At 39.3% G+C, this 12,460-nt stretch overlaps 1 protein-coding gene across 1 annotated transcript in view; it reads right to left on the bottom strand.

The window, feature by feature from the left end:
* Window positions 1–3,338: 3,338 nt before the first annotated feature.
* Window positions 3,339–12,460, bottom strand: part of LOC128357488 (kelch domain-containing protein 8B-like) — a 155,049-nt gene continuing 145,927 nt past the window's right edge. Inside the window, exon 5 of the mRNA XM_053317844.1 lies at window positions 3,339–3,535. Coding sequence (XP_053173819.1) covers window positions 3,339–3,535 — 197 coding nt within the window. The remainder of the gene's footprint in view (window positions 3,536–12,460) is intronic.

The following is a 12,460-nucleotide window of genomic DNA, read 5'->3' as shown; positions in this document are numbered from 1 at the left end:
GACCACAGTCTCCATCCAGCAGAGCTGTTTATTGACAAAATTATATATGTATTCTCGCCAAGCTTATGTGGTTCTTGCCAAATAGAAGTGAGTGAGTGAGTGATAGAGTGAGTGTAAGCATTCGTTCAGGCATGCAGGTCTGTGTTCAGCTTTGTGTACCGACTGTAAAGGACTATATGTGTGGGTGTTTGTGCGTGTGTGCACGTGTACATATGTAACGAGTGTGTGGCTTGTACCCAAACATACTCAATTAGGTGCACACAATACAGCACCAGAAATAACCAACTGTCAACTGGCATCTCGTCTGTGCTCCAACAGCATCTGATGCTCTCTCACAACAATAGATGTCTGACTCTGCTAACAAGGTCTGCCGGGGTGCAGAAAAATGTATGAAATCGGGCAAGTGACAGTGAAAAGGACGTGTGTGAGTGTGTTTGTGTGAGTGTGTGTAAGAAATAATGCTTTTTTTAGAGCTCTTTCCTTGTGCTCATATGTGTCTCTAACATATGGGCAGAAATTTTCTTTCTGCCCATCTCTATGTGTGAATGAATAGAAGTATTTCAATAGAGGTTTCTGTTTTGTGGCATCCAATGTGGCATCCATGAGTCTCACATCCATTTGTTATTTTGTTGCGCATTCCACCTTCAAATCAGCAAATAAATTAAAATAAACTTGGACATTTTCTAGAGTAAATATATTACTTGTACTCTCCAGACAGCAGGGAAGAAATATAGGGCATTTAAATTGGTAGACCAATCACCCATTCATGCGGATTTCAGTATAAAAAAAGCAAACTTTTTTTATATATATATATAACTCGGTTATAATGGGGAAATGGCTTCACATAATACATAGATTCAGTGTTTGTGAAGTTTTATGACATATAGTATCTGCCCATTATTGTTCGCTGTACTGTACTATCATCAGGGTCCAAACCAGCTGAGTCACAACTGTGTTACAATGAATTCATTCAGAGTGGAGAACATGATGATTGGTCTCTTGATGCGCAAAAATGCTGCCAGTATAGCAGGAACAGGCCTCAGCAGAATAGCTGCAGGATAAGAAAGACTGATGCAGGCCACACAATAACAATCAACACGGGGTTATTCTGTGTCCCACACAGGTTACCCAATTTGCCACACGTCATTCTGCAGTGCAGTTCTCCTCTATCATCTCTCCTCCGCTATTTGTTTACGCAAAGCCTCACCTTAGTGACCAAAAATCTGTCTTTTGAGTATCAAATATTTACTGATGTATGATAGGAAGGAAGGGGTATGAACAGTTTGCAGCAGCTGTTGTCAACTTGAATTCAAGGTAGTTATAATAGATTCCAATAGATAAAAAGAAATGAAAACTCCCACAGCATAATCCACCACTACTGATTTGTATATTTAGTAGGGCTGGGTATCAGTACTCGATACCTTTAAGGTATCACCAGAAATAAATTGAAGTGGCATCAAATCAATACAATTTTGTTCAGAGTTGAACCAACATCACTGAATGGACTGAACTTCTAGGGTGCTGTGTGCTATCGCCGGTGGCTAATGCTAAACTGTGAAAAGCAGTTAATACCTCTAAAGTGGAGACTTGAGTTGTTTCAAGTCAACTTTGACAGTCCTGGGATAAGTAATACAAGTGTTGTAACTAATAAACTGTTAATCTGTAATGAATGACTTTTTCAAAGACTAATAGCCCAACTCATAACTAAAAGACCCCTGTGTCATGCTAGCACTTCAAAACACAACCAGAAGTAGCATAATTATTGATTGACAAGCAAAGCAATGACTGTTTGGAACACACTGAACATGAACAGTGTAGAAGGAGTTTCTGCAGCAGAATTCTAAGTTTATGTGGATTATTTGATATCTTTTTGCACATTTCTGCAGAGACACTGGGTCACCATTGGAGAACTTTATAATGGCTGTGAATCCAAGCTAGGTAGAGTTGCCAGTCTTCACCAAGGAGAAAACTACAAACTTAAAAAAATAAAAAACACCCTTAAAGCCTTTAGAAAGAGATTATTAACTCATATTCAAAAGACAGTGGAGGTGGACTATGATCATTGTAGCCTACACTATATTAATCATAATAATAACTATAATAGTAAAAATGAAAACAAATCTGTACATACAGTATGCTTTGTCTTTACTGTATAAATTCCTTGTTAAAACCTAGAGAATAATAAAATTGCTTCAAAATGTTGCCCAGGTATCATCACCTTCAGATGCTCTTTCCATTTCATCCATCATCCGCCTAACTTCAGGTTGAGGTAAAGAATACAGTGTACTGCTATCAATCATAAAACTCACAGGAAATACAACATGTTAGGAAGCTGATGCTGAAATTATTATCTATCTGTTCTGATGCTTCAGTGCAGCAGGGAAGAGTAACTCTGCATTCACTACACAAGCAACTAGATCCCTGTGCTACAGTGTGAAGAACCATTTGAGCTTGGTGATCGATTGCTTCGGTGTTGTAGCAGAGGTGGATAGATGTGTAGCAAAGCGAGGTGCCGACCACAGTCAACTTTTCTGCAACTAGAAATAAATGGCACACAGTGACTGTGGTCAACATCAGCCAACGTATCACTGGTCATAGAAAAAATTGACTTCCGACTAGCAGTTGCTCGTGATGTAAACGCATGTTAAGGGCCACTGATGACACCGTGGTAGCAGTTGCTAACAGCGCTAACTTTCACACATATACAACACTGCAACGAAAACAGAGGAACTGAAAGAGACATTCACATTCCCAGAACGTCACTGCTTAAAACTGAACAAAGTGTTGGTTCTAAGGTCATAGAAAAGTGTCCGAGCTTGTTGTCACAGCAGCAGGGGAGAGCAACGCTGCTGCAGGGGAGAGATACAGATATGGCCCTATGTTCCTTTAATATCCAGAAAAGTACCCTGCTTTTTATTCAGAAAAATGCTCAACAAGTTCAAAGGCGTGTTGTTTCTTTAGACACTATGTGCGTGTGTCTGTTTTTTTTTTTGTCTCGCTCTGATAGAAAAGCTGTCAGTTTTCTGTCCTTGCCAGCCACAGCAGTCTGCTTGATGTCCTTAATTTTGCATTCGTCCAGCAACGTCAGAAAAAGTCTCTACAGCTCCCATTTTTAAAAAAAATGCACGTTGAATGTGGAAAAGAGTTGTTTATATCTCAGTGTAGAAGAGGAATCCATCAGTTGGACAGAAAGGTAGAAAAGTATCTGAGTGTTGGATGATTTCAACTGTGGATCCAATTCATGTGTTTTTGTCTGTGTTTATGCACATAGTACATGAATAAAATATCAACATCAGTTCGCATTTCTTTCTGTGTGTGTGTGTTTGCCTGTGTGTGTGTCACACTGTTTCCTGTAAGCAGAGGGCTTCCACAGCATTACTGGGTCCCTGGGCGACTCCGCCAATGACAAAGAGCATGCTGGTAGTCTGCAGAAGTGCAGAGGAACAGCGTGCAGTGGGCATGGGCGCCACATACTCCCAGCGCCGCTTCACTGGGTTGTAGCTCTCCACCGTACCAAGCGGCGATGGCTCATTACCTGCAAAATGGATGGTGAGATGTCAGAATCAAACAAGTAGTAATGTTTCTAAAGCAGTATTAGCCAGGACTTTAATTCAGTCCGGAAACAATTGGAAATTCAAAGCTTGATAGAGTTATCTCCTTTTTTAGGGACTATGGACACAAACAATGGTTATAAAGAAAGAAGATCTTATGAGCAAATTAATACCAATAATTGTCAAATGTAAATGCTACTGAATAAAGAATGTTGATATTTAAATACCAGTATAAATTTAAACTAAATGTACAAATAAAAACACTATGGAACCCATCAGGCTTGATCGCTAACAATTTGAATACATTGTTATAATGAAGAGTGGGTGTTTGAATTTGTATGCCCTAAAAAAATACATTTTCAAACCATCCATAAAACTTTAACAGAGGGTAACATACATTGAGATAGATGGTTTTCAAAGTAAAACATTTCAAAGCTATACATTGGTATGGTTTGGTATTTAAACTTAAGCAATAAATAGAGCTTAAATTTGCTCATAAGATTCAGATTACTTGCTTTTATAGAACACACATACACACAAATATACTATATACACAAACTCTTTCAGATTACAGTATGAATGTGTGCTCATCACACCTCTCATTAATGACTTTTCGTCTTTTCTTCTTCTTTCTTTCACATATCTCCTCCAGGGCAAATGTGACACGCAACATGCATTGCTGGAACTTTGTGGAAAAAAAAAAAAAAAAAACCTGAACATACACACAAAGTTGACACATTCTAAATCCAAGATAACACCTCCTACACCAATGTGATGAAGAATCTCCCTCCGTTATCAGAAATAGGCCATAATGGTGTAATAATATCAATACCAGTCTTTTCCTATGAAGATGCTTTTGTCAAGATCCACATGAAAGGTTGTTATATTCAAAGGTGGTAAAATTCAACACTGATGTGATGATGGCTGTAATGCACTCAGAAAGACTTATTAGCCTAGCCTGCTAACTTGAGCACATGTTTTAATTTTAAATATCAGCTCAACTTCAACATTGAGTGAAATTATTATGTATATTGGCGCTTGTAGTGATTGAACCAAAGGAGAACTATCACCCAAATCTATGTTTGGTGCTAAGTGTTAATGTGTCTACAGTACTATCACCCATCAATAAAGTAGGTTTCTTTATTTGGAACACTTTGGCTATGTCTTAAATCACATACTTCCATTAGAACACTTCTGTGTAGTACACTCTATACACTATGTCCTTGTGTATTGTGCACATTTCAACAGGTTAGTGTTGTCTCAAGTCAAAACAGCTGTTTGCACTTACCGGAAATGACGATTAGCTAGTTAGCAAGCTAGCTTTAGCATTCGTGTCATTGTTCATGGTAGGTTATTACACACTGCTAAATTATCCCAAGAAACCTACTGATGGCTTATATGTGACAGTATTATGATGTTTACTGCAAAACACCTACACTTTTTTTTGTAAAATGTTGTGATGTTAACCATAGTTACAACATCCTTGGCCGCCATTTCCAGTTTGAAAATTGGCCCCTTCTCTTACGCTACATAGCTAAGATGGCGATCGTTGAGGGCGAAAAATGTCCATAGTTCAACACTCGCTTTCTGACTGTTCTGAGTGTACCATCCAGGTACTCACAGTGCACTTCATTTTTCCATACTTCTCAGTGTGAATGCACTCATGCACTCAAAATATTGAGTGTAAGTACAGAAGTACGCAATTTTAGACACAGCATGTGTCTCATTTTCACTGCTGATGCAAACTAGCCAGATAAAAGGAAAAAAAAGTCTATTTTATTGTGAAAGTCTCCTTGATGTTTTGGTTAAATTGCTGTATTCTCTCATGATTTAGAAATGCAAAGTAAAACAAAACAGACATTCATTTATATGCAAATGTTGAACAGTATTTAAACTTACATCTCTGGATTGAGTGTTTGCTTGGGAAAAAGCTGACACCAAAAGTTTCTCAACAAAATCACAATCAGTCAGAATTATTAAACCAAGACCAAGAATTTTGCTGTAATTTCATGTGCGACATGATGAGGCTCACCGAGGATTTTTCTCCCTCTAAGCTCTGCTGTAATCTTCTTTTTCTGTCTTTGCTCTGTATTTCTCTTTCCCTCTTCCCCCTCTCTCTCCCTCCCTTTCACCTCAGGTGCAATGCTCACTGTCATTATGCATCAGCCAGCACTAAGTTGTTGCCGTTTCCATGGAGACCCACATCACAGCGAGTCCCCAAATGATATGGACTGATGAGTGTGTGTATGCGTGTGTGTGCGTGTGTATGTGTGAGCGTTGTCTGTCATAGGAAGACTATTATCATCATTTTGTTGGAAGAACAAAGTGACAGTGCCGAGTCGGCCTTTTCAAAGCAATCTGGGCCTGCTCAGGCCTCAGCTCCTTTATCATTTTTTATGAAGACACACACATATCCACACCCGTGATTGCACACACACAAACGTACTCTGAGCTCCTCTTGGTGCTCAAAGGCTTCCTGTCGTTGCTTTGAATCTCGGCCCACAGACGTCACGTCCATTAACCAGCCTCTCTTCAGCCGTCCTTCTCTTCCATCCTTCTTTGCTGATATCTCCTCTTTCTCCTTTTGTCTTTCTCTATTAAGTTACTTTTTCATTTTTCCCCCCTCGTCCTTTAAAAATATAAGGATCCTCATCTCATTTCGTTTTATCTTATTCATTCTCTGAGGGCTATTCTTGTACTTTATACAGTAGCTCTTTAACCCCTCTCTTCTTTCTGTTCACCACTATTCTCCTCTCTTCTCTGCTGACCTTCCTCCTCTCAACTCCCCTGATCCACATTTTGGCTTCACTTTTTCCTCTTTGATGCTTCTCCTTTCAAATTGTCCTCCTTTCTTCTGCCTCTGTCACCCCTCCAACTCAGCCTCTGTTGCATTGTATGTCTTCTCTCTTCTTCTTTTGTTCTTTCTCTCTTCTGGAAGTAGCTTTTCTCTTTTTTGTCCCTGTTCTCACCTCCTCATTGTTCGCCTTTATATACACAGACACACATGTAATATATAAGCTTCAGCACACACAGTACATTGATTTAACCCTTTTCTTTATACAGTAGTTGGTCACCAACACTGCACAAAATCATCCATGTGAGCCTGATAGATGGTTCACGATGCTGCTTCTTGCAAACATTTAGTTGACACATCAAATTTAAAGTGTCACATCCGATCACTACATTATAATCAATCATTTAAAGATGTTATTTCTATTGTTAATCTGTTGTAAGTCACTTTAGTCACTATTCCTGAAGTTGCACCTTCCTCTACTTCTGTTACTGATTTCCTACAATTCCCAGGATGCCTTTCAGAGGCTTACTTTGAGATCAATTTCTACAGTGATGCTAACAGCAAAGTCTTCATCAAAGAAAGAAATGGCCATCATGCATTTTACTCAAAACACAAAAGTTATGCCTCAAGATAACATGCTAATTTTTAGCTAATTATTAGCATACTAGACACAATTCCTGAACCTACACCTTCTTTTACTTCGATTACTGACAGGATGCCTTTCAGAGGCTTACTTTGAGAGCAATAACTAACAGCAAACGTCTTCATCAAAGAAAGAAAAGTCTGTCAAGTATTTAACTCAAAACACAAAAGCTTTGTCCCAAATACAGACTACATGCTAATTCTTAACATGTAGTAGCCACTATTCCTGAACCTGCACCTTCTTTTAATTCCATTACTGATTTCCTACAATTCCCAGGATTAGGGGTGGGAATCGAGAACCGGTTCCAATTGGTTCAATCCATCGACATCATTTGCCTTTATGCTTAACGATTCTCTTATTGATGCCTTTCTTTCACGTGCCTTGCAAAATAATGACGTCACACTCGCGTGAGAGTCAATCGGCAGTGCGAGCGACACCATGGCGGAGAGACAGAAGCGGTCCAAAGTGTGGCTTCATTTCACTAAGAAGGATGCTAACAGCTCTTCAGAGAGAAAGTGGAGGTCCCTCAGGTCGCGTGCAGCTGCAGCGTAAAGTACCCCTCCCCCCACGCACCTCCGGTTGCTGTTAAAAGCATAGACTGTATATAAGAAAGGTTACAAGCAGGTAGCTCTGCAGGCTGTATGATGGCTGAAGGAGGCGAGCCCCACAAACTTTTCCCCCTGCCTAAACGGACCAAGTCAGCTGTATGAGAATACTTCCGCTAGTGTAAAAAGACAGACGGACACGGCTTGGAGGAATAAGGTTGTTTTTTTCCCACTAAAAATAATTCCTGAGTTGCAGGTTTAGCCTCAGTTAAAGGACTGCATTAAGGACAGCACTTATTTTTTATTATCATTTATTTTAAATACATATTTACTTAATACTGTAAGAGATCTAGGATCCAGATTATTATTTATTATTATGCTTATATCCAGATTTATATTTGTTTTAACATTTACACTTTCATTTATTTGAACACATTGTCAGTCTCTTCTCAAGCATAATAAGTCAATAAAATGTGTGTTGTTGACACTGAAAACCTGTAAGGCCTACTTTTTCTGCATAAAAATCCACAGGAATCGATAAAGAATCGGATCGATAAGCAGAATCAATAATGGCATTAATATCAATAAAATCTTATCAATTCCCATCCCTACCCAGGATGCCTTTCAGGGGCTTACTTTGAGAGCAATAACTACAGTGACGCTTACAACAAAAGTCTTCATCAAACAAAGTAAAGTCCATCAAGTATTTTATGAAAAACACAAAAGCTGTGGACTACATGCTAATTCTTAGCATGTAGTTGCTGTTGATAGATATTATTCTCTTACAATACATGCACAAAATAAGTATCCCTTTGTCAAAGGGCCACTCCAAAGATTTTACACATGAAGCTCAGTTTACTCATAAGGAGAAGTATTGCTTTGTATGTAAAAACAATTGCACACTATGCTGTCTTCTTTGGCTCTGCTATTGCTAAAGTCAGAGAAAATGTCAGGTCAAATCATCAGGGTTACTTTTGGCTTGGAGACTACACATTCATAATGGAAAGTCTGTGTTATGTAACCAACTGGAACATGGTTTTCAACAGACATAGAAGGAGAACTCTAACAAAACATACTTTCGAGGTGCCTTACCGGAAATGTAGGATCTAGTATATTTGGATTTTGACTCATACTAGTGGTTAAAAATCAGAATTTCATCAGATAACCCAGCCTCTGCCTTATTGAGTATGATCAATAGGTTTTTCAATGTATCACTCAATTGCAATGTCTAATACAATGTGCAATACTAAATCACTGGAGGATCCCTTTGGCTTAAATTTGTATGAGAATTCACCAGTGATGTAGAGTATGACTGCATTCATGCTCCTTCAAGATTACTTATCATGGGCCTTTGAAGCTTTGTACCCTCACCTCATCCCTTTTGAGATAATTCTACTCATCTATTATCCAGTGTTGCAGTGACGCCTCAGAATCAAAGATCTATGTGAGACCTGCCATGAGCGAAAAGTTAAAACTAGGCATAGAGCTTAATAATATTGAGACCTAGAAGACTAGAAATCACATATGACTATTTCCACCAAAAATAGGCCGAATCTGAATGTCATGTTGGATGACACAAGGCGAGGCAAAGACTATCAATTTTTAAAAGAAAGCCGGAGATGAGTTATCATCGAGAACCTTTATCAGAGTGAGGTGAACTTTATGTGAACTTGCGGCTTTTAACCAATATCTGATCATTATAAAATAATTCTCATTCACTGACGACACACCATTTTACATTTTTGCTCACCATACAGTATATGGACATCTAAAAAAAAGATATCAGTGTTGCTCACAAGGATCTTCATGAATATCTGCACAACATTTCATAGCAATCCATGTAATAATTCTCACTACATTTCAGTCTGGACCAAAGTGGTGAAGCGACCAGCTGATAGACTGTTCTAAAATACTAAAAGTCCCACGCAACATTTAATACACTTCACAGGGCTTGATCCGTTTTATCTGCTGCATTTCTGTCTGTATCTTTTCCATTTGCAGCTCCACAGCTCAATCGAACCCTCTGCTTTTCGGTGTTACTCTTTCTGAAGCTGTCAAAGGTTTCTTTTCTGTCTATTATGTTTTGCTGTTCACCCTTTTTCCTGACCCCCTGGTTGGTTCTGTTTTCAGACAGCTAGAAAATAGCACAGCACTTCAGGTCAAACGGAAGCTTCAACAAACCTGTGGTGGAGTTTGTGGTAATGTTTGATCTCTGCTGTAAAGATTCCCTCTTTCCACCACTTAACATGTTTTATCATGCAGCATACAGCATCCAGATTGTGCACTGCTTGTTCTCGACCTCTTCCGAGTGCATCCTCCAGTTATTTACACCTCATGTTTGTAGAAGAAAGATACAGTGTGTCAAAGTGCTGCTCATCATGATTCACCAAAGCATGAGAAGAGATAGCTGTACACCAGGTTCCAGCACTCTGACTAGACCACCACTACTCAGTGTACATATGGATCTCTCTCCACATAATCAAGGTTCAGAACAGCTCAGTCCCAGCTGGCTGCTGGTTAAGCATCAACAGTCAGGTCGACCTCTGGACGGTCACTGACAAGCTGCAGCTCGGGGGGATCTGTGCTGCTACAGGAGCTTTCACTGCCCACACACTCAGCAGGGGGCAGGGAGGTCGACAGTCATCACAGAATTGATCAGAGCTTCCGTCCCCTGCTGAATAAATTGCTGCTTGTTGGCTTTGTCCACCGAGTCATTCAGATAATCGATCTATCGGACTCAAACACCGTCATCATCATCCTCTCCATTGTGCTCAACTCAATAGGTCAACTAAAAGCAAAGGAATCCTTCCTCCATGCAGGATTGAGGCTGAGAACATGTTAACCTACTCCTACATCCAATGCTGTCTTTCTAGCTCACTTGAGTTTGAACAATGAAAGTCTTTTATCAGTGACATTACTCCAATCTCACCAATAGGAGTCCTTATAAATGGCCTAAATATTCCTACCTAGGAGTTTAATAAGAAGATTTATAAGAGCAACTTTTAATCAGGAACTGAGAGCACATTAAGTTAAGGAAAGGGCTTAAATGACCCATTTGCCATGCATTGACATGAATGAACTGACCCTTTGTGTCCACAGCTGGTTGACAGATGATCAGTATGTGTCAGTGATGGTGATTATTTGAAGTATACAGTACTGTACATGCAATTAACTGTTGAATAAAGTTGAGTCTGAAGAACGCCCTTTTGGTTTGATTAATCAGTTTTATTTGTTTTTCCAATTTCCGGGGGGCTCAATTTATGTCTTTGGGGATGATGACAGGAAATAAGGTGACAGTGAAATGAGTACAAAGGTCCCTAGTTGGATGTGAGCTAGGAATATTGTGGCTCATGCTCTATTCTAATGAGCATGATAAGCCTACACAGGTGTTTCAGCTGAAATTGGTTAATCAGACGTCTTTACAGGACTGTGGGTATGACTTTGTTAGATTGGCCTATCTTTAAATCTTCTGTTAGCTTTATTAGACTATTAAATGGCATATTTGTTGTTCTTATTGGTGTATGGCAAGTGACCTCATGTAAATCCCATCATAAGTCTTCTTAACTTCAACCTGAGATGACTCCAAAGTACAATAACTAAAACACCTGTGTGGTTGTACAGGGCTTTTAATCCCAGCCACCAGGGTGTCCTTTAATGAATAATTCAAGCAGCTTAGATATTCCATATTCATCATTACTTCAGTGTACATGTAGTGAAGAGCTTTGCAAACTGTCTTTTCCAATGTTATTGAACGGTCTTAATTAGCAGGTAAGCAGCTTGCACAGTGTATGCCTTTAAAGGTTCATAATCATTGTATTTTCTTGTATCTAATAGGCGCTGCGAGTACGACTTAGTGACTAAGGAGACTTCTGAACTGAGGTCTTACAGACCTATAGTGGCTGGTTTTAGTTATGCAGCACTCTGTGAATGACTATAAGGCTAAATACACAGTTTTAAAGTTAGGACTGACACACAGCATACTTTTAGAAGTTTAACCTAATCTGCAATTTCAAGCTACTTGATGTTTTGTGAATACAGCCCCTGAATCACAGTGTTTCTAATTCTAAATCAGCAATATCTAGTACTTGTATTTCATTGGCATGATGTAATGTTGTCCAACTGTTGCATCTCTGTTAGCAACACGCCATAGCATGGTGAAACATGGAGATGTCACAGAATGGCAGATGTAATCAGAAGTCAGCTGCAAATACAGAGCTCATCACTTATAAAAATACAGAGGAGACTCCAAGGGTTTTATCTGCTGCTTATGATGGTTTGCAAGGTTAAGTTGATATTTTTTGTGTCTCTGTCATCATGTTATTTTTTTGGCTTGCAGTTCAGGCTTCTTCTAATGGTATAATCCAATGTAACAGGCTTAATATGGTACATGAGGGATGAGGTGTGTCATTGATGCTGATGTTAAAGCTTTGCTGTGCTTACTGAAAGTTGTAGTTGAAAAGGTTTGAGAGGCACACATGAAGAGAACAAAGTATAAATGTGTTAAGTTTTGGTTGTTGTGCGATATGTGAGTGTTGTATTGGGTTATGCACGTAGGCGTTTGTGTGTAAATGCATGTGCGTGTGTGTACATTTCTGACAATCTGATAATGAAATGATATGGCTGAGCACATAATTGCATCTCAAGTCACTCTTCTCTGACGACTTAAATCTAATTACAATTTACATGCAGATATCAAGTTGTCAGGCGTTTGTCCTGAACTAAAGACGGGGTGGGGGGGTGCAGCACGGTGAGCCAAAAATAAACACAAGCAACGGGGGTGCGTGGGTGAGGACTATCATTAGTGTCACTCTCCCACACATACACATGAATGCATATAGACACAAACTGACAATCTCAGGTATGTATTCACACATGTGTCTGTTTGGGTAGAAGGAACTGTCTTCATACCAGAACTGAGTGGCTTCCT

This window comes from Scomber japonicus, chromosome 4 (genome assembly GCF_027409825.1).
Source record: "Scomber japonicus isolate fScoJap1 chromosome 4, fScoJap1.pri, whole genome shotgun sequence".
Classification (NCBI taxonomy): Eukaryota; Metazoa; Chordata; class Actinopteri; order Scombriformes; family Scombridae; genus Scomber; species Scomber japonicus.
Note: the sequence above shows the minus strand (reverse complement) of the source record. Positions and strands in the feature narration are given on the sequence as shown.